The sequence below is a fragment of the Lissotriton vulgaris genome, chromosome 1_1 (genome assembly GCF_964263255.1).
Source record: "Lissotriton vulgaris chromosome 1_1, aLisVul1.2, whole genome shotgun sequence".
Taxonomy (NCBI): domain Eukaryota; kingdom Metazoa; phylum Chordata; class Amphibia; order Caudata; family Salamandridae; genus Lissotriton; species Lissotriton vulgaris.
Genome location: NC_141685.1, coordinates 1815753026 through 1815776753, shown reverse-complemented (window position 1 = coordinate 1815776753; position 23728 = coordinate 1815753026). Strand labels below are relative to the sequence as shown.

General features: G+C 40.5%; 1 protein-coding gene across 1 annotated transcript in view; it reads right to left on the bottom strand.

Annotated features, from left to right (window-relative positions):
* LOC147751267 (putative tetratricopeptide repeat protein 41) overlaps positions 1-23728 on the bottom strand; it is a 496241-nt gene that overhangs the window by 145011 nt on the left and 327502 nt on the right. Inside the window, exons 8-9 of the mRNA XM_086919170.1 lie at positions 7602-7759; positions 5789-5928 (exon numbers count right to left, since the gene is read on the bottom strand). Coding sequence (XP_086775296.1) covers positions 5789-5928; positions 7602-7759 — 298 coding nt within the window. The remainder of the gene's footprint in view (positions 1-5788; positions 5929-7601; positions 7760-23728) is intronic.

Below are 23728 nucleotides of genomic sequence, written 5' to 3'. Positions count from 1 at the left end.
GTCCAGCACTCCATGTTGTTTACAAAGAGAATGGCAATGGTGTTCTGAACCCACTGCAGGGCAGTAAGAGGATACCCTACATTTTTTATAAACACGTTTAGAGCTGAGAATAAATGATGGCACGCTCTCAGCTCACAGTACAGAGGCTTGTTTTGCTGTGTGTGGAGCTCCCTTTCCTCTGCAGAGCTGTCCACATCACCCTAAAAACACTCAAGCTGTGCACGTGAGCCAGCAGTGTACCAGGCATCAAGGAAGCCTCCTGTGGTGCCAGCCTTCCCTGGCCTTGCCACTCGCAACCCGAGCCTGGCATTTAACCCATTCTCAAGACAATTTTTTCAAATACAAAATTAAATTGAGCCAGTTGAATTTGGGCAGTCTGAGGAAGAAATAGTTTCGGAAAGCAGTGCAAGAACGTGAGGGGAAGTAATTGGGGAGGGGCTAAGAATGAAATGCACCACGTAGGAGCTAAAAGTACAGCTAGTCACGGTCGCCATGCTAAAGCGGGCATCAGCTCCCAAAGCAGAGCATGATGGAAGCTCTACATGCCCGCCTCTCCAATGTTAAACTAGCAGCTCAAGAATCCCGAGAGAGAAGAGGATACAGTTTCAATGAAGATCTGCTGTGATAACATAGTGAAAGATGCGTGTCATGGTAAGACTTGTCGAGCAAAACGGCACAGGGCCACAAAGAGAAGTGGTGGGGGTGGGCACACAGAGAAAGGGAGGCACTGCAGCTGCCGCCCAGCGCGCCGCTGCGCGCTCCCACAGCAAGACGCAGTGGGAGTGAACCTTTCAGAAGAGGTGGGACATGCACCCATCTTTAGTCATTTGCAGGCTTTGATTCCAAAAAAACACATGCAAAAGCCAAGCCAATGCATGGGAGGAGTCAGACACAGAGTAGATACAAGAAGCCTCACAAAAATGGGTGAACACAGACAAGGGTCATCAGGTGATCCTGATTTCACTTTATTTAATAATCCCTGGAGGCCATCCTTACTGATAGCAGGCAGTTCAGACAGTCCAATGAAATTATAGTTTTCTGCTGTTACCTCCGTTAAGGCTGTCTCACAGGAATGCTTGCTTTGATGTTCGAAATCTTATCCACAAAAAAAGAATTAAGAGCTTGACAAGGACTCTGAGTCGGTGTAAAGTGATTGTCACTCTATCTGGATTGGATAGTTCATTCACAATTCTAAAGATTGCCTTAGACTAATTTGGGGGATTTATAACCCTTCGTGAGAAAAAAGCAGACTTAGCCTGAATAATAAGCCTTTTATAATGTTTTAGTTGGAGCATAATTGCCTCCTTGTCATTCGGGGAATAGTTCTTTCGCCACTTTCGTTCAGCTTGGTGCAATTTTAATTTACATGCTTTTAAGTCATCAGAAACACAGCTTGATGCATTATGGCGCCGATGTGGTTTAGTTTTACGAAGCAGGCGTGAATATCAATGGCCAGTGTGATCCTAGTAATCTCTCCTTCAAATCTATCAACATTAGAGAAGTCAGGGTCTGGCAGCGACGTTGCCAGGGCACAGCAAAAGTTTTCCATGTTGATACGAGCCCAGTGTCAGGAGAGTCGATTAGCACCAAGGCAAGGTTGAGGAAGGGCCACAGCTGAAAGAACAAATTTGATTAAGGACAGTGGCGGCTGGTGACATTTGAACCTGGTGAGGCGAAAAATGATTTCCGCACTGTAGCTCGCGAGCGCGCGTGCCCGAACACCCCCGCCCAACCCCCCCCCCCCCCCGAGAAAAATTTGAACATCGAGTGGACAAATGGTGCATTTGCAAGCAATTTCGAGAAGGAAGGAAGGTTAATAAAGAAATTGTGAAAGTGCAGTTATGACAGTAATAAAGAGATGTCCTGCTTAATCAATATGTGGCTTCATAACAGACTTTGAGATACAATGCATTTCTGACTACCTCACAATGCACTAACCTATTCGGTACCTTTTTGCTTTAATTGACCACGTGTACGTGTATATTATGAACAATGATATATGAACATCACGGTGTTTAATGAATGTTACAAGCACATATGTTGCCTATATATAAAAAAAAATCAATAAAGAAATGATTTTCAAAGTAACAGAATGTTCATACATGTAGATATGATTTGTCCTAATTTTCTTTTTAAATGGAAGCGTTTTGTGGAGCCGGTGTGTCCAGTTTTTGATGAGCACGGCCACCTGTGTTATTAAAATCCACCCTCTTTTGTGTGGTTTTCATGCGTGTTCACGTGCAATATGTAGCTGTGTGATGGACTGACCCGGAACGCGCGCCGTGTGTTCTTGAGCAGGTGGTCCACAGACCCCGGCTGCTCCCCCTATCAATCTTTGAAAGATGAGCCGGGCAGCGTTCCTGGTGAGTGTATGTGCAGGACAGCCAGGCGGGAGCGGACGAGGGCTACTGCAGCGTGTCCAGAATTCTGAATAGTGTTCCACGGAACTCGGACCATCGTAAAGCAGAGAATGCTGCGTTTTGAGCAAGAAAAAAGCTCAGTGTCGGCAGCTGTTTTAGAAGTGCCATCAACGTGCTGATTAATATGTGTTACCCCTTATCTGTCTTTCATCTATGATCTATTATTTACAGTGGCTGCAGCGGACACCCTGATGTCCGGTTGTATCCGGCAGGGAGGTGGGAGCTCGCCACTCTCTGGGATTCATACGTCCTCAAGATGTTTGATAACTTACATCCACCCCTCCCTTAATTTAATTCATTACAACTGCTGATTCGACTGATGACAGCACCGCTCTAGCCTCGGCAGACCTACTATCATTAGAGGAATTGCATATCTAGTGCAGTGGCCCCATTCACCTTTTTTTGGGGGGTGGGGGAGGAAGTGTTGGGGGGGGGGAGTGGGGGTTATGTAGCGTGAACAGGACCCGAAGTTACAGATGGACACATTTATTTTTGCGAGGCACGGGGAGAACAGAGTTTTGCCCAGAATTACAGGATGTTGAGAGTCCCTGCTGAGACACGAACCCGGTTCCCCAGGTGCGAGGTCCACGGCTCTAGCCGTTAGGCCACATTCTCCCTCGGACCTTTCCTCCTCCTCCGCTCCTTAGAGATCATGTATATTGCGCTCTGCGCCTTCCCTCCTTGTCCCCCTCCTCCTCACTCAAATGGGGAGGACCCCCAGCCAGCCGGAAGTTATTGTGGGGGTTATCACTGTTTTTGTATTACGCACTCTCGATTTTTTATTCAATGGACTGTATGCGCATCTCTGTATGGCATTGTTACCTGCATTACTCTAAACGGAAAACACAGCATTGCACCAAATGTAACACTTTTTTTCCACCCTCACATAATTTGATGGAATAATGTTTCCGTCGCTTTTTTCTGCACTTACCTGTGCAAACTTACTTCTTACTTGGAGGAAGTTGGCACACTTTCCTGTGCGAGGTGATATACCACATTTGTAACAATGCCCTGCTAAAAACTATTAGAACACACTGCATATGCAAGGATTTTTGCATTTTCTGCCTCTCTGAACAAAATGCTCGGTGTTTTCACTTTTATCATAAGACTACCTGTGCTCCAACCATACCGGCCTATCTGTTGTCCTAAGAGACTCTTAATTATGCCGTAGACGATCCCAACTCTGCAAAGATCGATACAATTAGTGTAATTCCATAGGATGACACCACAGCCTATTGCTTATGGCATTGGCTGGAGCAGCCAAATTTCCCGCCCCATTAGGTGGCTGGGGGCTGTGGCATGAGGCAACCCCCGGTTTACCAAGGGGGGGGCTAGTGCGCATGTCCCCGCCGGGCAGGAAAATGACCTGTCCGGAAGAGGACACGCCCACTAGCGCGTCTGCACAGCCCCCCCCCCCTTTTCCTGATGGTTTCTGGTCCGGCCCGGCGACCGGCCGGCCAGAAACTGCATGCAGAATGTGTGATTTTAAGCACACAGCGGCGGTTCCGGATGGCGGCGGTGCGCATTGGGAGGGCAACGCCCCAACGCCCCAATGGACGCACCGCCGCTGATTAAGGAGTGGTGCGACCAAACACAAGGGAGAATCTCCATGTTCGAGACTGTTAGACTAGAGGACCATTCCTGATCAAGATATGGCCTTTCATGTGGGTCGGTGAGCGCACGTGCTGTGTTAGATTTAGACTCCTTAATAATTCTGTGAAGTCCGCAGAACGCTGGCCACCCAAATCACTGTTTGCCCAATAGTTAAAGTCTCCTAGCATGAGAATGTTTGCATGATCAATAACTAAGGAAGAGATGCGATTCGCTATGGTTTGCGAAAAACATGGCATGCACTCTGGAGGTCTATAAATCAAGACACAAGTTAAGGGATGGATTGGAGAGTCCAGTCTTACTACGAGACTGTCTATCATTGGAATAATAAAATATTGCTGTAAAGCGAACTTCATGTAGTCTGATAAAAAGAAAGGATGAATGTTTGTGGATGAAAGAAAAAACAGGTGACATTAATTAATATTTGCAGTGAGGCTAGGTTAGTATAAGTAATAGATACCTGTAGAATGTACAGCCGCAGCCAGCAGGTTTGATTACAAGTAGGAAGGACTCAGGGGATAAACCTTTCAAAGTTGAAACAAGTAGTATCAAAGAGATAGGTATTAATAATATCTTTTACTGGTGCACTCAGGCTCATGCGAGTAAGTGCAACAAAGAATATCTGTTTATATTAGATGTTAATAATAGAGGGTGTGGCTGGCCTTTGGAATAAATAGCCCTGAACTATTAGGATAACTGTAAATTTCTGAATAAGAAAAGAATGCACAGGAACATATAAAACATATTAACCAAAAGCAGGAATAATATAAAAATAGCAGTGCCTAGTGTCACAGTTACATCATTACATAGTTGCCTTCTGCTGCACGCCCCAAAGCGTTAAAGTACTAGAATGTCCGTGTTCCTCCCCTGGTACTTAGCACTTTACAGCAGACAAGGTGGGGACAATTTCAAACTAAAATGAACACACTGGGAAGCCGGAGGTGCATACGTTCTATTGTATGGCACAATTCTGATACTGATATTCTCTGTAATGAAGAGCTCTGGTCAGTGGCGTAGCAAGGTCAGGTGGTACCCGGTGCGGAAAATTTCTTGTCACCCGCCCCCCCCCCCCCCCGAACTGAAATTATTAAAATAAGGGAAAAAAAGATAGTTACACATATTTTTGCCATTTTTTCACCACCCTCAGTGATGACCCCCCGGGCGGCCCTCACCCACCGCACCCCACTTCCTACACCACTGGCTCTGGTCGCTGACCCTCAAGCAGTAAGAAAATGAGGCCTACTCGCAAATTTACCAAGAACAGAATCATCAGCCATGACAAAGTACCTTAACGAACATCATATTTATAAAACATAGAGCGGGGTGGGTACAGCAGGGCCTAGGTGGTAGAGATGCCACTTTGTCACTCCAGTGCACATAGTGCTCGGTCTAAGCCAGCTGCTACGTGTGTCTGCGAATACACGTCCAGGAGTAACATCTCCCTTAAGATGAGCAGCATTAGCATCACAGTCATTATGGAGAGGGCTGGGACCTAAATACCAACATGATTTATTTCATACATTTCAGATTATTTGAAGAACAGGAGGTTATTTAACTTCTCTGTGTTAAAGAGTGAGACTGAATGCAGCATAATAACTCGTTTCTCAAATTACATCAATGCCTCCATTGCTGAGAATTCAAAATCAATTCACATTAAAAAAAATCTCAAAATAAATGCCAACAAGCATACTTTCTGAATGCTCCCCATAATTTATAAAAATCAGAGAAAGTCGAAGCTCTTATGTAAACTAATTTACCTTGGAGAGGAGAGCTTCAGCTGACAGAAACAATTCTTCGGCTCCGCTTGTTTTTCTGATATCTTTCAATATTTCAGCTGCACAACATCTTAATCTGCACATATCAAGTTCATTTGATGGAAGTAATTCACATCCATTTTCTGCAATAAAAAATACAGAGATTTTTTTAGGTTTGGTACACATGTTTGATTTTTAGTGAACGAAGAAGGCAACAAAATAAAGAATAACAGACAATTCTGTGCAACAAGCAGCATCGGCTGCTCCGTAATGGCGGAGAAGCATCGCCCTCCTGCTAAAAGTAAGCAGAAGAAAATCAAATAGGATAATGAAACAATTTTATCATAATTTTATTTTTCTCTGTCTGACAGCAGACAAAAGTCTACAGCGGGAAGGGACTAGCCACTCCTTAACATGGCAGGGACTGGGAGGAGTGGTAGGTGCACCTGTAAGTGTGTATGTGAATTTGACCGGCCGTCTTAGGCCGACCTAACAGATATGTGCACTTAGGTTTCTCCAACTCGAACTGTGTTGTACAGCTAGGTTGGAGAACCAGTACAGACTCCCAGGCACTGTCTGAGTGGCAAAGAAGGCCACTCACATCAATCCCAGTGCTTCTCTCATGCTGGGAATGTAATTTCCAGCATGAGAGCAGCATTGGGACTGGCATCTGAACCGGAATATTGTTCCGGTGGTGGAATCGGACAAAAATTCCTTTTTACATCCTAAAGCCTCATCAAGTGATATTCTTACATTACAATCTCTCTGTGACAGGCTGTCAAATGTTTTTGCGGAAAAAATTGCAGCAATTCAAATAGGCTTTGTGAATAATAGTCTAGAGTTGAGTTACCCTAAAGGAATTGCACAGATTTCGCTCTAGCCGTTTTTCAGCCTATCTCCTGTTTGCAATTAGAACATGCTGTTCTTTCTTGCAAATCTGGTTCACTGTGGGATCCATGTCCGTCTGCTATTTTTCAAAAGGCTACAGAATTTGTGAATCCAACCATTAATCACATACTGAATACCTTACTCTCTTTGGCAGTAGTTCCAGCGCCCTGGAAAATGCCAGTGGTTAAGCATCTCTTGAAAAAACCTTTGGCTGATCTTTCAATTTTGAACAACTTTAGGCCCGTTTGCTTCTTCCCACTCTTACTAAAATGTTGGAAAAACTGGTAAATGATGAATTGATTAATTTCTTGGAAAATTCTAATGTTCTCCACCCTCTGCAATCAGTTTGTAGGCCCAGACAATCTACGGACTCAGCCCTGCTGGAGGTCTCCGATACAACAAAGATGATGCTGGATAGTAGCCCTAATGCTGTCCTGATCCTTTTGGATTTATCGGCAGCATTTGATACCATCTCGCGTTCAATACTCCTTTAGCGTCTTTCAACATGCATTAAATCCACAGTGCAAGGACCCACTCAAACCATTGATTGGAAGAATAGGGCCCAAGGAAGTGATGATAAGGAGAGGTTACAGAAAACTCAGAAGAAAATGCACCATGAGACTGGATTGACCCAAGGAACTTTGAGGCTGCACAAACCACAAATGCCTATGTATGAAACTCTTATTCTGAACAAATCGATTGGTAAATTATTCCTTTTGAAGTACCTAAACCTCTGAATCTGTTTTTGCTGCTTTACCAGTGAAAACTAGGCTTGGAAGACTAAAATGGGAGTACTCAAATGTCGAATATAATCCCTTGTCAGGTAAATTCATATTGTTAGTGCAGTGGATCGGTATATTTTCTATTTTTCATGACCACTGCATGCAAGCTGATACTACTTTACTGATTTCACAGTGTTTTGTCAAACCTTGGAAGCTCTCCTGGGCACGCGCCACGTCCTGCAGTCTGTGCAGATAGGCCACCGCAGGGTCGTAGCCAGCCGCAGAAAGCACCTGCCAGTAATGTACAAGGTCCACCTTCATCTTGTCACCGAGTCTTCTCCTTTTGTTTACTAAAGCGATAGTGCTATAAGAAAATAGACAGGCATTAAATCCATCGATCAATCAAAATGCTGTTACGCTGGCTAACTACATAAAGCAGTCATTCATTTATAGTCGTACGGATAGAGACTTCTGAGCTTGCCTCTTAAACTCGGCACAATAACTCTTTATGAGCCATGGCAGCAAGTGGAAGCATGGAGGGTGCCCCTACATAAATGTTGCATTGCAGGAATAGTTATTACCCTGGATGTAACCCATACACCCAAAGTGATTCTGAACTCTGTCGTTGAGGCTCTCTTGTCATACATGAGCACAGAGGATTCCAGAGGCACACACACATTGCCTCCAAAGCCATTAGGCCCCGCCCTGTGGCCTGAAACTGATGAACCATCTAAAGAGACCCCACGCCATTTGTGCAGTTCAGCAGACGAGATAGAGAGACAGAGAAAGCATGTTGAGGAGTGAGGGTAAAGCAGTGGCTTAGCAGACTGCAAGTGTCATGGCAACTGCTATTGTGGCATGCAGAGAGGGACAAGGACTGGTTGACTCGAAGGTAGACGATGTCTGTCCCGAATCCTATACCTACATATGCGGACTTACGGCCACAGCTGTTCAGTAGAAAGTTTCCCACTAGAAGAACCCGCTCACAAATAACTTCTCTTAAATAGTCAGTTGCAGCACAGAGGAAAAAGGAGGCGGAGTCATCTACACTCTTTCAAAAATGATTAGGTTTATGTTTTATTTATTTATTTTGCAGCTTGCATAGCACAAACCAGACCTACCGCACGGAGGCACAACATTTTACATATGATCAGCTGGGCAGATCGAATAAGTAAGGAAATGAATCAAATAATGTTATTAAAGTTCACATAAGGAAATATAGTGTGTTAAATTTAACATATGACAATAGACTGCCATCGGGCCATCCAAGCATCTAGGCATGTGGAATACATAATGAAATATACAATATACAGTGGTCCAATTAGCCTATGAAAGTATATAGAGGTCAGACTCACACATACAGACTAAAACCTTTGACTATCTTCTCAAAAACAATTTTCAGATTTTCTTCAGGAGGGCTCCAGATTTACAGTCCAAGGTGACCCGCTTGCAACAGGTCCTAGCTGGAAGTGGTGTTGAAAACGTAGCGGCCTGTTTACAAAGTACATTTTGGAGTACTACAATAGTACTACAAACATGCTACAAAATGAGATTGGAACATGTATGTGCAGAGGTCCTGTCTCTCCTGTCACTTTCTGTGCAGAGATCTCCACCCCAACTAAAAGTCTTCACGTACGCAAATATACGTTTTAGTTGTAAGTGTAGGAGGGAGAGAGGGTAGTAGCTGGAAAATGAGGAATACTTGCTACTTCCTATTCACAAACTGCACTTCTAAAGTTAATACAGACAAAGAGGACCTAAGACAGTTGTAACTATAGTCCAGCTCAGAGCTGGAGTAAATTAAGCATCACATGTGGCCAGCAACTGGAACTTCAACACTCTCCAATAGAAAACAATGATGGTAGGGGAATAAAATAAAACCCTAAAGGAAATATTGGTAAAATAAAATAAAATATTTAAGCTACTTAAGAATACAATGTAATTTAATTTAATGCTTATAAAATATTATAAGAATAACACAATTTTTACGTACATTTTACAGTTTCATAACCTTCTTTAAATAAAAAATGAAACATTCCTTTTCATAAAATATAATAAAATTACTTTTAATTAATTCTATTTGTTACTTTTAATAATTTGTGATACAAAATATTTATTTCTTTAGGTGGGATTTGTGTTTAACATTTATACTTCAGAAAATCCAATGTTAATTTCTCATATTAAAATAATGAAAATTTAAATTTAAGGTAAGTTATTAATGCTTTTTTTATATTGTTCTAAAATAAAATAAGTATATACATTTATTTCACAGTAATATTTTTATTGTAAATGTTATTCTATTTTTTTTTAATTTAACAAACTTTTACACTTTTCCGTATACTTTGCTATACAGAGATCCTGCCCGGTGGGCAAGACCTCCGCCTACATGTGAAAAGTTACTAGTATTAAATGTACATCATTAACTTATCTTTACTTAATTATTAATAACTGTTAAATTAATTTAAATACATTAAATTAAATAGAAATACATTTTTAAAGATTGATTTAAAAAAAATCCCATCTATTGTAAAATGCTCATATTTACTTAGTATGTAATAAAAAGCACACAAAGTTAAGTACAGAATTAACTGAAATTCATGTATATTTTTCTTTAAAAATTTCAGTTACATTTAGTTTTTAAAAATACAAAAAGGTATTAAACTATTTCATCATTAAAAATATTCATTTAAAAATATATATACCATTTTTAACAATCAATTTAATTTAGATATGTTTTTGAAAAGTCAAAATCATTTGTTTTTAATTTACCATTATTTTCTATAGTGTGCTAGACTTAATGCTGCTCCTTTTTGGCTAAAATCAACTTAGAAGGGTTTTGTCCTAATAGTAGAAAATATGAAATTCCAGACTTAAGGCATGCTTCCTTGAAAGGCTTATTTTACTGTTTGTTGGTTTCCCTAATGGATGGTGTCTATTAATGGAGAGTGTCTTTATTTTGGGGTGAGCAAGAACCCCCTGAAATAACAACCTATGCGCTGCCTCAACTTGCATAGATTTATGAACTATACATATGCCAAGCTTCTCTACACTACGAGAAGCCAACTCAGCGACCACAACTGGGATGATGTGTTCTGAGCTTCTAGTTATAGATTCTAGAGGAGTAGCAGCATTGAGAGCTGCTTTTAAAGAAGCAAGAACGATTCTGGTGATGCCGGCCAGTAAAGCATTGCCTTAGTCCACGCTTACAAAGACTCGTAATTGGACCATTGTTTTAAAGTCTTTTGCTGGGATAAGTGATTTTGGGCCAGATGTGAAAGAGACTTTAAGATACAACCACAACTGTTGGTATGTGCAACAAACTGACTACTAGGGCGCCGGGCAGCAGATGCACCCACTTGCTACTTAATACAAACATACATCTGATTGGCAATAAGTATGCAAACAAACCGAGACATCTGACACAATTGTCCTCTATTAAAGGCTCATTGCTTGACCTGTTAACAACACATCTCCACAAACTTACCCTGGTTGGTGATAGAAACCTCAGAAACATTAGAAAAGTCATACACAGACCATTAAATGAGCTTCTTTAGCATGCCAATTGTGAGTGATATGTGTCAAATAACACAAACAACTATATATGTTCCTTAAAACCTGTGCCTCATCTTTTTGACCCACTTGAGCCTGGACACTCACTATAAGTATGTCTAATATGCTGTCAACTGGATCTTACTTCTCACCTTTCACATTCATTGCCAATTTCATGTGAGCAATCCTTTCTATTTTGGTATAATGGTTTATTTGGTAAGTTGTTTGGCAAATTACCACGCGATGTGACCTGAAGATATCTCTGGCACTTGTCTCAAAATACCAGTAAAAGGCACACTTTCTAGAGGTCTATAAACATTGGGGGTTATTCACAAAAGTAAATCTGTGCATGTAAATTTACTACAAGCAAATTTACTCTTACACTTTTGAGTAACTTTACTACTTTTGGCTATTCACCATTAACAAGCTAAAGTTACAAAAAAGTGGGGGAGCAATATGGCTGCACATTAGTGGAGCTCTGCTGGCATTTGGCATGATTCCGCACTTAGGGACTCATTTTGAGTTTGGTGGTCAAATGGACCGCCAAACCCACGGTGGCAGTGAGGCACTGCCACACCAGTTGTCGTCCTGCCCTGTAACAAGTTGGGGGGTCGGACCACCATGGGATTACTGCTGCTGCCAGGGATCTGCGATCCCTAGCAGTCTTGCAGCGGTCTGAGGCCCCTAAAATTGTGGCTGTGCCGCTGCGGCACCGCTAAGCATATTAGGGGTTACCACACCGCCACAGTTTTCATGTCGGTAAGCCTGCCATGAAAAGTTTGGTGGTGAGGAAACAAAAGGGGGCCTACAGGGCCCATGGTGCCTCCTCGCAGGAGATGCATGCAGGGGGGCCACATGGTGTGCCTCCCTGTCTGCATGCACCCCCAGTTCCTGCAGGGCATGAACTTGGTCGTCCATGCCCTGCAGGAACATGCAATGGCTTTGCCATTGCGGTGCCTTGCTAAGGCTCACGTATGATCCTCAGAAATGCACCGCCGTGGTCCAGCCCCTGCAGGACCGCCCAACCTGGATTCCTGTTGGAATCCGGCTGGTGGTCACATTATGGCAGTCTCCCGACCATCCTATTATGAGTGCTGTCCACGCCATGCAGGAACTGTTTTTGGTGTTTCCATTGCGTTGCCCATTTTCAGGGCACCACCATGAGAATGTCAAACACAAAGCCCACCACACAGGAGGAAACTCCTAATCTGGCGGGCGGTCTGACTGCGGTTTTGGTGGTACACCACGAGGTGGACCCAGTGCTGCACCACCAAAGTCATAATCAGGCCCTTAGTGGGTCCTTTGAGGTGCTCATATTAAAGCACTGACCAAATAACCTATAAAAAATAACTACAGATAAGATTGCCCCCAACCAAAGTGGAAACCCCGGGGCAATACATCAAGCAAAGGAATTTTTAAACTGTCCCCAGCCCTCAATACAAACAAAGGCCTACTCAGGCATGCAAGTGGACGATTCCATGCCACAATTTGGAGCAAATTAAAACTCTACGGTACTAAAACAGATCCCATTAAACTTGGTGATATATGCAGATGAAGGGTGCACACTGCACCTTCAGTAACAGCTCTCTGTCATATGCAGATGAGGGGTGCAAACTGCACCTTCTGTAACAACTCTCTGTACAGCGCGAAAACGTAATGATATGTTCGCCCCCTGCCCAAGCACAGAGTGATCAGAAAAAGTGGCGGGATCAGCAACAATTCATAAGACACTGGCAAAAGCAAACACAGGGGATTCAGTGGTTACCTTGGGCCATCCACAGATGACTAACTGATCCTCGAGCAGACTATCCAGCACGACGCACAGCCATTGTAATGAAGGTCTTAAATCAGATTGAAGTATGTGCAAGCCAGAGTTCCAGAGGAGGTGCGGGGGAAAGATTATGTTGTGTGGCTCCCCTGCGTCTCTATAGGCGCCACAGGGCAGCATGACACAAGCAAGCCAAGATCACCTTTGGGACACGGTTGCACAGGCATGCAGATTGTGACTGGCGACACATCTGAAAGCACAGCAGCCAAAGTTCAGCTAGCAGCAGACAAGGCCTAAGATGTCTGTGTACTCCCACTAGACATGAAACATAGCTTAGAAAAAATAGATTCCAAGATAGAGACTCTCACAGATCCTCTGGACGTATAAAAGTGGGAGTGAACAGTCATGGTAATCGATGCATGTTGCAGCAGTGCACATCGGATACCAAGGACACAATTATAGGGCAAAATAACAGGCTACTCCAGATGGAGAAAGTACTAGAAGTACAAGGAAGAACAAGGGGCCAAAAATGAAAATCCTGAAGCAAGATTATGGTGCAACATCTTTGTATCCTAGGAATTCAGGAGGCAACAAACATAGGAAGAATGGCAGAGTACATAGACTAAATGCTCGTACAAATATTTGCTGAGGCAACCTTTATCCTTCCGTTCTTGATCAAAAGGGCACTTAGATCATGAGGGTCACACCCATCTCACACATGTCTTTTTAAATTAAAGATGGCATCACAGTTCGGAGATTTGGTAGGTATAGGGAGGAAGTGAATACAACAGCAACACCATCACCAGTTCTACCTACCCGGACTTCAAAATTGCAGTCTAGATAGTGAGCAGAAAATACCTGCCAGTAAAGCATGCACCACAAAAGACATTGGTACAATACAGTTTGCTCCATCCCGCAAAGCTCGGCATACTAAAGAAACGTGAAACCACGTGTTCGCAAATCCAATGCAAGCTAACAAATCCATAAAGCAAAACCTAGAATGCCTGACACAACAATATTTGGTATCTCAAAGAAATGTCCTTGATCACGAGGGAGGAAGCGATTAGAGCCGATTCTTTAAAAAAGTCAAATACGGGGGCGTGGCTTCAGAGCCAGCGAAGATGGACGCCCTGTTGCGGAGCTCCGTGGTGACTTGAGGAGACGGGTCGCCTCTTGCGGCTTATTCACTTCTCGCGCCTCCAAAACCACTAGGAACAAGCAGAGAAACCCAGGTGAATATGAATTTCATCTTTCAAGTGCCTGGGGTGAGCGCTTTTCATTGTTTTTTCTTCTGCTTGGTTGCATTCCGCGACCGCCATTTTGTTTTTCATTTTGCCACCCATGAACTTTCTCCTCACGATGTTTACTCGTCTCAACTGTTTTCTTGGACATTTGGACTTGCAATCATTCTAATGTCCATTGACTCTGGGTATTTCAGCTTTTATGATGTAATTCCTGGAACTACTTTTTTCCTAACAAGTTATATAACGTTCTGAACTATTTATTGAAAGACTTTGTTACAGAGGTGCTTTTTTGGTCCTTTGATAGCACGCTCCACAAGTGTCTTCCAGTTAATTTGTATCTTTCATGGCACACACGTGCTCTACATGTAGTAGTGCTAATCCCTTTGATTGTTCTACATTAGAGGATCATAACCCTTTCACCATCCTGCAGGAGAATATGGATGATTTGGAATCCAATTTCTCTACTACTGGTGGTACGTCATCCAATATGCCTCTTTGCGCTTCTAAGATGTCCTCTAAAATTTCTCCTGCTTCGTCAAATGTATCTGGTAAACAAGTCAAGAAAGACCCACCCTCTCCTTCCAGCTCTCCAACGTCAATATCAATGGATTTAATTCTGGAAGAGATACGGGCTCTCAAACCCTACATTGAGGAAACAAATATACGTCTCCAAGGTCCCGAGGATAAATGGTCTCATTTAGAACCAAATGTTAATCATTTGGAAAGGCAAGTTGACTCTGTCCAAGCTGTAACAAACCAAGTGCCTTCTTTACATTTGGAGTTTTCACATCTTAAATAACAAGTGGAAAATCGTAACAGGTGTAACAATTTACGCATTTATGGTCTTGCAGAAAATCTTGAAGATTCAGATCCTCTTCGCTTCTTTCAATCCTTTTTACCGCAGCTTCTAGGTTTTCCTGAATCTCCGAAATTAAATATTCAAAGAGCTCACTGTTTGGGTCAGATCCCACATTCGTCATCATCTTCAACCAAACCAAGAGATGTTATTCTATATTTCTTGGAATATACTGATTTACTTAAAGTTTTGCACGCTGCCAAACACAAAGGTTACATTTCCTGGCAAGGTTCCACTCTCTTTTTTGCTCAGGATTACGACAAGGTGACAGCAGACCGACTGAATTTTTTCACAGCTTGAACGCTAGATATAGTTTGTTTCATCCTTGCCTCATGAAGGTTACTTAAAACAATAAAACCACTACTTATGAAGATCCTGCTTGACTACAACATTTCTTGGACACTTGCAGAGAAGAAACCATGGATTTTCCTGGTCCATCGATGATCTGATTGTTCCTTTGTTTTTTGTTTTATTGTCTACAATCTACTTATATTGTTTTGTCTTGTTGTAGTGTTTTGTTGTGCCACCTTTTTTTAACCAATCTCTTTTTTCTTACTATCAGATGCGATTTTTCATGGTCTTCTGATATGCGATCCCTATTTCCCGCCTAGATGACGTCTCCCTTTCCCGTCTTCGTCCGGGAGCTTCCCACTTGAGTGTGCTATCTCCTTATGTGGCTACCATCCCCATGTATCACTCTATCTTTGTGGTATGTTTCTTGTTTTTCTTTTCTTTTATTTTTCTACTGTCCTTTTTTAGAATATCTCATCTATTATCTTTTTCCTATTTGATCTCTTTAATCTATATTTCTTATATATTTTAGTTATTTCCACCTATCTCCCTTCACTTTCCTTTTCCTTTTTCTGGCCTTCTACTTTCTTTTTCTTTCATGCTCATTTCTTGATCTTTTTTTACCAATCGTTCCTACTTTACAGCATTCATTCTGTATACTGATATTTCACTAGTGTACCCTTATTGGAAGATTAATCCTATTATAGTACTCTATTTTGTTATTTGCAAATCATATCAAATAGTTTTCACTGTTTTAGATACTTAGAAGTCATTAAAAGTTGTATTCTGGAATGTTAAATGTTTGGGATCTCCTATAAAACGTTAACAGGTTTTATCACACATTGCTGGGTTAAAAGGTGATATAGTTTTGCTCCAAGAAATTCATGTGACAACTAAAGAGATAGCTAAACTTCAGAGGCAGTGGGTGGGTCATATTTTTGCATCTCCTGGCTCTGAGAAAAGGAATGATGTAGCTATTCTTTGTCATAAACGCTTAGATATCCAACTTATACATCAAGACACTGATTTCGAAGGTAGATGGGTTTCAGTCTCTTTATTGGTGAATAAAATTCCTTTAACTATTTTTAGTTGTATGCACCTACCAATCCTGACAAACCTTTTGGGCCTCAGATCTTATCTAAATTAATGACATATACTGATGATGATTAAATACTTGGTGGAAATGGTAATATGTTTTTTGATCCTTTTATAGATAGAGGTTCCAATTCCAAATTCACCCCCTCTTTCATGCATACTCAATTCACATCATCTATAGCTCAAAGGTCCCTCGTCGTTCCCATTCTGATATAGGATCTATATTAATTTCTGATCACGCTCCTGTCTCCTTAGTTCTAGATCTATCCCTCGCATTGAAGGAACTAGGAGATGGAGATTTAACAATTCCCTTCTGCTGGATACTAAATTTACTCCAGCTTTTCCAAAATTCGCTGACACTTATTTTTATAGAAAATTAATCACCTCATACTTCTCCTCAACTTATTTGGGATACTTTTAAAACTGCATCTAAAGACTTCATTATTTCTTTTGTAACTCAGAAAAGGGTATATAGCAGATATAATTAATATAGCCCCAATTCTGCTATGGATTAGGATCTGGTTGAATCCGAATCTTTCCTTAAACCATAAGATCTTAAAGGATTGTATCAACCTAGATAACACAATGGAAATTCAGTGGCTGGCCTACATAAAAATGTTAGCAGTATATTTGGGGAGACCGGAAATTTTCCACAACCCAGAATCTTTATATAAGTCAGATATTGTGTGGGTAAAAATTAATTTTACTATGCTAAGGGAGGCAGAGCGGGAAGCTACAGAACTAAGTAAACCATCGGTTAGGGGCCATGTTCTGGTTACCATGCCATTAATGATGTCTCCCTATCTGTCTACAGTGACTAATTCCTTCCATAGATGGTTACTGATAAAATTCCGGTTTAACCAAATACATATGGTATTGTGGGATTTGCATGGGTGGAGTAGACCTGAAGTTGCAGCTCCGTGCAAATGTGATGACTTTTCCCCCCCAAGATACTTTGCATTTTAAATTTTTTTGTCCTTTGTACCATGATGCTAGGAAAATGTTTATTCTCCCTTTACTGAAGAATACGAACTTTATTCAGTGTAGACCAGCCTTATTGTTTTTACAATTGTTGGAATCCCCTTTAACTATGTTTTGTGTTGCCAGCTTTTTTGCCATGTCGGTTAGAAGTAGGAGGGCGAGACTGAAAGCTGCACAACAAACCCATTCCTCCTAAAAAAAGCTGAAGTACATTATCCAATTGCACTGTAAATGATTGTTAATGATTGTAAAATGAATCTGTACAGTATTTTGTACCTTGTATATACACTTCTTTTAAATATTTTTAATTGTATTGTATATATATAGCATACTTTTATGATTTTTATTAATCGAATAAAGTGGTTTTGACTGACTGAACTCAGAAAAGGAGATCTTCTGCACAAACCATTCACTTGCTCACTACACATATTAAACAATTGGAGCATTCCTATTATTCGACAAAGTCTCAATCAGTTTTGAATGAACTTATTAAGACTAAATTTACTTTTAATAAACTCTCAACTGAATCCGCTAATTTATACTTACTTAAATCTAGTGCTAAATATTATAGTGCACAAAACAAAGCTGGCAAACTCCTTGACAATTATCTTAAGATTAAAAAAGAGTGCACTGAAATGTAATCAATTCAAACCGCAGCCAATACTACGGTTCATAAAAATGAAGATATCCTTTTGGAGTTTAAACATTTTTATCAAAACCTTTAAACCCCTGAATTGCCTCATCAAGACACTGATATTCCTCAGGAGTTATCCTCTATTCCTCCTCCTTTATCTCCTGAGGTAGATTTTTCTTCCCTAGAAGATGATATTGAAATCAAAGATATTCTTATTGCCATTCAGTCTATTACAAAAAGGGAAAGCTACAGGACCTGATGGTTTTACCATCGAGTTTTACACACATTTCTCACAACTTCTTCTTCCAAAATTACACCAATTATATTCATATTTTATTTCTGCTAAAAAATCAGAAGGGTCTTTTCAGGAAGCTTTAATTTGTCTTCTACCTAAAGAACATAAAGATCATACATTATGTAAAAATTACAGGCCCATTTCTTTAATTAACCGAGGTTATAACATTTTTGCTAAAATTCTTGCCCTTTGTTTAGACTGTATGCTACCCCAGTTGATTGGAAAAGACCAATTAAGGGTTGATACTTATCTGATAATACTAATTTATTCTTCTGGCTTAAGTATATCCTTCTTATAAGAAATCGTTAGCAGCAATTTCTCTAGATGCTGAAAAAGCATTTGATAGAGTTAGTTGACTTTTTGTTTTTTAAACTCTTACTTGGTTTGGTTTTGGCCCTAAATTCATTAATTATATTTCCTTGCTTTATTCTTCTCCCAAATCTTTTATTCTGGTTAATGGACTTGTCTCTTCTTCATTTCCTCTCCATAGAGGAGTTCGACAAGGTTGCCCATTATCTCCCATTTTATTTATCCTTGCACTTGAACATTTTTTGATAAAGATGCAATAAAATAATGACATTACGAGATTCTCATATGGTACTAATCAATTGAAGCTTTCAGTATATGCAGATAATATCTTATTATTTATTTCAAATCCTCAAACTTCCTTGCCAGCCTTTCTATCATAGGTGAACAATTTTGCCCTGGTTTCAGGTTACAAACTCAATGCTGACAATTGCGAAATTCTTCCACTAAACAAACTTTGTTGTCATGCTGATTTTTTATCCTCCTCCTTTCACTGTAATCCAATTAAAATTAAATATCTAGGACTATGGTTCACTCCTTCTAATAAAGATACAGCTGCTTCAAATCTAAAAGAATTACAATCAACTTTAACTTCACGTTGGCACCCTTTATTTTTATTATATTATTTATAATATATATATATATTTATTATATATTATTATATTATATTTCTATTAATATATATAATCTAATATATATTTTTTATATTTATTTTTATTTTTATCCTGGTGGGGTAGATTAGATTCTATAAAAATGATACTATATATACTATACTTTCGAAATTTTCATGGCACAATAAAAAAGCTAGAATGTCTCTTTGCAAGCTTAAAAACCTAAACACATGGGCAGAGTTAATTTTCCTGATTTTTTTTTCTATCATACCTCATTTTCTCCTAAACATTCCGCCTTTTTTTTCAGATAATGAAAACGATTCTAATTCTTGTCCTTTATAGGTTGACATTGAAAAATTCTTTTTTCATCCTTTTTCCTTTGAAGAATATATCTCTCTTTCTCATGTCCCATTGTCATTGTTTCTTCCTATCCTTAAAAATGCTCGTAAAAACTTCCAACCATTTTGTTTCTCAACCCATGATGATCGTCCAAGTTTCCTAAACTCACCAATTTGGTATAATAAACATATCAAAATTAACAATAAGAATATTTTCTGAAAAGATAGGTTAACTCATGGCCTTAAATGGGCTCGCCAACTTTTTCAGGATAGTAGATGTATTTCTTTTTCACAGTTACAATCTTGTTTTTCTCTTCCTCCTGCATATCAATCCAAATATTTGTCTTTAACTACAGTTGCTCAAGTTTCCTATGATTCTCTAGTTTCCCCTCAAGCATCCTATTCTTCTACTTCTATTACAAAATCTTTTTTTATGCAGCTCCCTGTCCGCATCTCAAATTCATAAAAAGTTAATGGACATCCCCTTTACTCGTGATAAATACCCTGTGGAATGTAGTTGGGAATCCGACTTAGGAGAAACTTTTCCTATTCCAACATGGGACATAATCTGGACAAAAATAAGGAAGTCTTCTACAGTAGCAAACATTACTCAAACTTTATTTTTTATTTATAATAGGCTTTGATCACTCCAGCTAAATTACACAGTATTGACCCTTGCATCCCTTCTACCTGTTGGTCTTGCACCACCTCACCAGCTGATCTCAAACATGTGTTATTTCAATGCCCAATCATTCATGATTTTTGGACTTGAGTGTGGCAACAAATCAATACCATCTGTCATACCCATATCCCTTTTTCTCTTTAAAATATTTTTCTAGGTAGCATCTCTGAAGTCTGGTCCTCTCATGATACAAATGTTCGTATTGTTGATCTACTCGTTGCCGTTGCTTTTCAACAAATCACTAAATCCTGGAAGGATACTTCTACTGTATCTTTTCAAGCATGGTGTTATGGGGTTTGCTACAACCATAGATTAGATAGGGCCTATGTATACCCAACTACGCTCGCTATTAAGCAAGATATGCTCTGGTTGCCTTTTACTGAGTTCTTAAATGTATCGGCTAAATTAGTTCATTCACATATCCTGTCTATTGAAGAAGTGTCCAACCCTCTTTGACTTTATGATTATAGTTGTTTTAAATTTTTTTTTATAAGAGTTATAATGTAAGTTTTTATAGTAGGAATTTCTATGCATAACTGATTTGATGCATTTTTAAAGCTTAATATGGAAATTATATACCTTCCCCTTTCTCTGTCTTTCTATTTCATGTTCCCTTCCCCTCCTACCCATAACATTTTTTGCAATAATATTTACATGATTATATTATATGCTTTTCAATATTGTATTCTATTCTATTATTTTTGACCAATAAAATCATTCTTTAAACAAAAAAAAAAGTTGAATACAGGCGTCACAGCACAGTTGTAAACCTGAACTATCTACACAAAGCACTCCAACAATCCCAATTATACTGTTAGATGCACCTATTAACATACTATGTCAGAATAAGGGCAAAATGTCCATCTGTTTCTCAATGCAAGCTGAAGTGGGGTGGCCTTACTGCCTTCCTAATATGCACCACTTAACTCTATGTATCCAGATAAGCTATCAGCCTAGCTGATACTCTCAAATAACTGTCACACAGAAGGCAGGAACTACAAACTCTGGCAATAGATCCCTTGGCCACCAATTCGGGTGTCTGCCTCGTTCCCTGGCCCTCCATTCAGGGAATCCCTTCCCTCCAACAATACCGGGTACACCCTCAGACTAGGCACAACAAGATGGGAAGGTGTAGAGGGAAACCAGAATTGACTAAATTGTGAGCTAAACTGTTTCAAAAGTAATGCCCTGTGTTTGGGTGTATGTAGGTGGGGGTTGGTTTTGGTTAATGTCTCTGGCAAGGTTGGATGGCTAGAGTGGGTGAGAGGTATGCGGTGAGTCAGGGGAAGGGTGCAGAGTGTGTGCACAGACATTGAGAAGAAACCTGCTACTAACCACAGTCACTACTCACTACTTGCCAATTTCCGCACATGGCAACAGAGCTGACTTATTACACAGTCAACACGCGGATACACTCCTACACCTGATTACACAGCGCAATCATTTCATTTAAGCTCATCATATGTAACATACTTGGGCTAACCAACCCGTGGTAAACACAGCAGTTGCTTGCCTACTTGAATTGACACTGAAATAGTTATAGGTCTCCTAAGTGACACATCTGGGATAAGCAACGGAATCTAGGCTCTGGGCTAAATGAATCGACACAAAATATACCTCTTCCCTTTTCTTATTCCTCATATACGATGATGGGCATTCTTGATGGGAATCGCAACCTCTCTCTACTGATCCACCGATTCCGGCCCTGATGTTCGAGACCCGTACAACGAGAGAGGTGCATAGCCCTCAAGCGGCTTCTGCTTTCTTAATCCACTCCATTTCATGCTACCATGGTGACCCAGCGATACTTTGGAGGAGAAGAAACAGCAGAGCCCGGGTGGAATCATTGGAATATCCGTTACCTATTCCGCCATGCAAAAGGAGCTGCCCAAACCTTATCATGACTCCTACTGTCACACACCATATCAGATTCACTTATAAGAATTATGTGTTTGAGACACTCTGAGAAGGTAGGGGACTTTATATCCTTCCAGGACCTACATATCTCCCGCCTTGCCAGGATAATTGCGTAAAAAATAAATTTGGACGGTAGGTCGTTAAGATGATAATCTGAACTTAGCCCAAAGAGGATTGTTCCTGGAGTTACCACCAGTTGTTTGTGGAGTACATCTACCAGAAATTCCTGTACTTCGATCCAGTAACTTAATATTGCCAGGCAATCTACAAACATGTGAAAGTCATCGGCTGCAAGATGTTTGCACCTAGGGCAGTAATACTCTAAACCAGTGATCTTTATTAATTTTTTGGGTGATATATATGCCCTATGCATGGTATAAAGATGATTTCTTTTAAGTGGGGCAGGTTTAACCACTGCATGAAGCATCGCAAAGGAGTCCCTCCACATATCGTTGATGCCGTTAGGATTTAGACAGGAAACATTACACCAAAGTTTTTGAAGTTCGGGATCTGTCACCCCCTCTGCATCGAGCATAGCCCAGTACCAATAGGACACCCCCCGCTTCCATCTGCCCTTCCTTGATATTGAGTCAAACTTTGGATTGGATACATCAAAGTCCCAGGATTTAGTTGCCCACCATCCTGACAGCTGGTAATATTTAAATCTAGTCAGGGTCCCACCTGTCATGCTGGATAGGGACTCCCAGTCCAGGAGCTGCAAATCTTCTGCAAGTCCTGCCAGCGCATTAAACCTGCCGTTTTAAGGGGGCGGGATAGTTGATCATTAAGGCAATCCGGAGTACCTGGAGAATCCCAGATCGAGGCTTGGGATGCATAATATGGAATTCTTAAAGTTTTTCTGATATACAGCCAGTTCTTAAGGGCTGCATCTAGGATCTTTAGCCTGACCTTCTTATAAAACTTTGGATCGCCATATTTAAAAAGGAAATATTCTTGTCCTTGAGGTATACCGTGTAACAAGGCTTGGAACAATAGACCTAGGGAAGTTGCATCTGTCTTATCGGGCAACATTCTAAAATTTTTAAAGTGAAATGAGTGGCAGTAGGTAAGTAAGTGTGGTAAGGCTAAGCCTCCCGTTCTTAAACTTCTCCTTAGCTTTTTCCAAGAGATTCTTGGTGACTTGGTGTTCTAAATAAAGGAGCCAATTTTCCCTTGTAGTTTGGTGATATCTAGTTTTTTAAAGGTTAGAGGAATTGAATTAAATAAAAATGTTATTTTTGGTAGGATGATCATTTTAATTAGATTTACCCACCCAAAGATATTTAAAGGGAGGCCAGACCATTGTTGCAACAAACCACAAACATCCTTATAAACTCTGGTCAGGTTTAACTTCGATATTTCTGAAATATTTTGAGCCAGATATACGCCCGGATACCTCATTTTTGACTTAGCCCGTGCTGTCCCCACCTCCTGGTTCCACTGCATGATCTCGGTTTTATCCTTATTTATTTTGTACCCCGAGATTACTCCAAATGATTCTGCCTGATCGAAAAGTCTGGGAATAGCTTCAGCAGGATTGGAAGTAAACATAAGGAGATCATCGGCGTATAGCGCACATTTTAGTTCCAGATCTGCAATTCTAAAGGGTTTGATCAAGGGGTCAGATCTTAGCTGGCAGACAAAAGGTTCAATGTAAAGGTTGAACTTAAGGGGTGATAGGGGACACCCGTGCCTGGTTCCACGAGAAATTGAGAACCAATCTGTAAGGAGTCCGTTAACCAAGATTTTAGCTCAGGGAATAACAT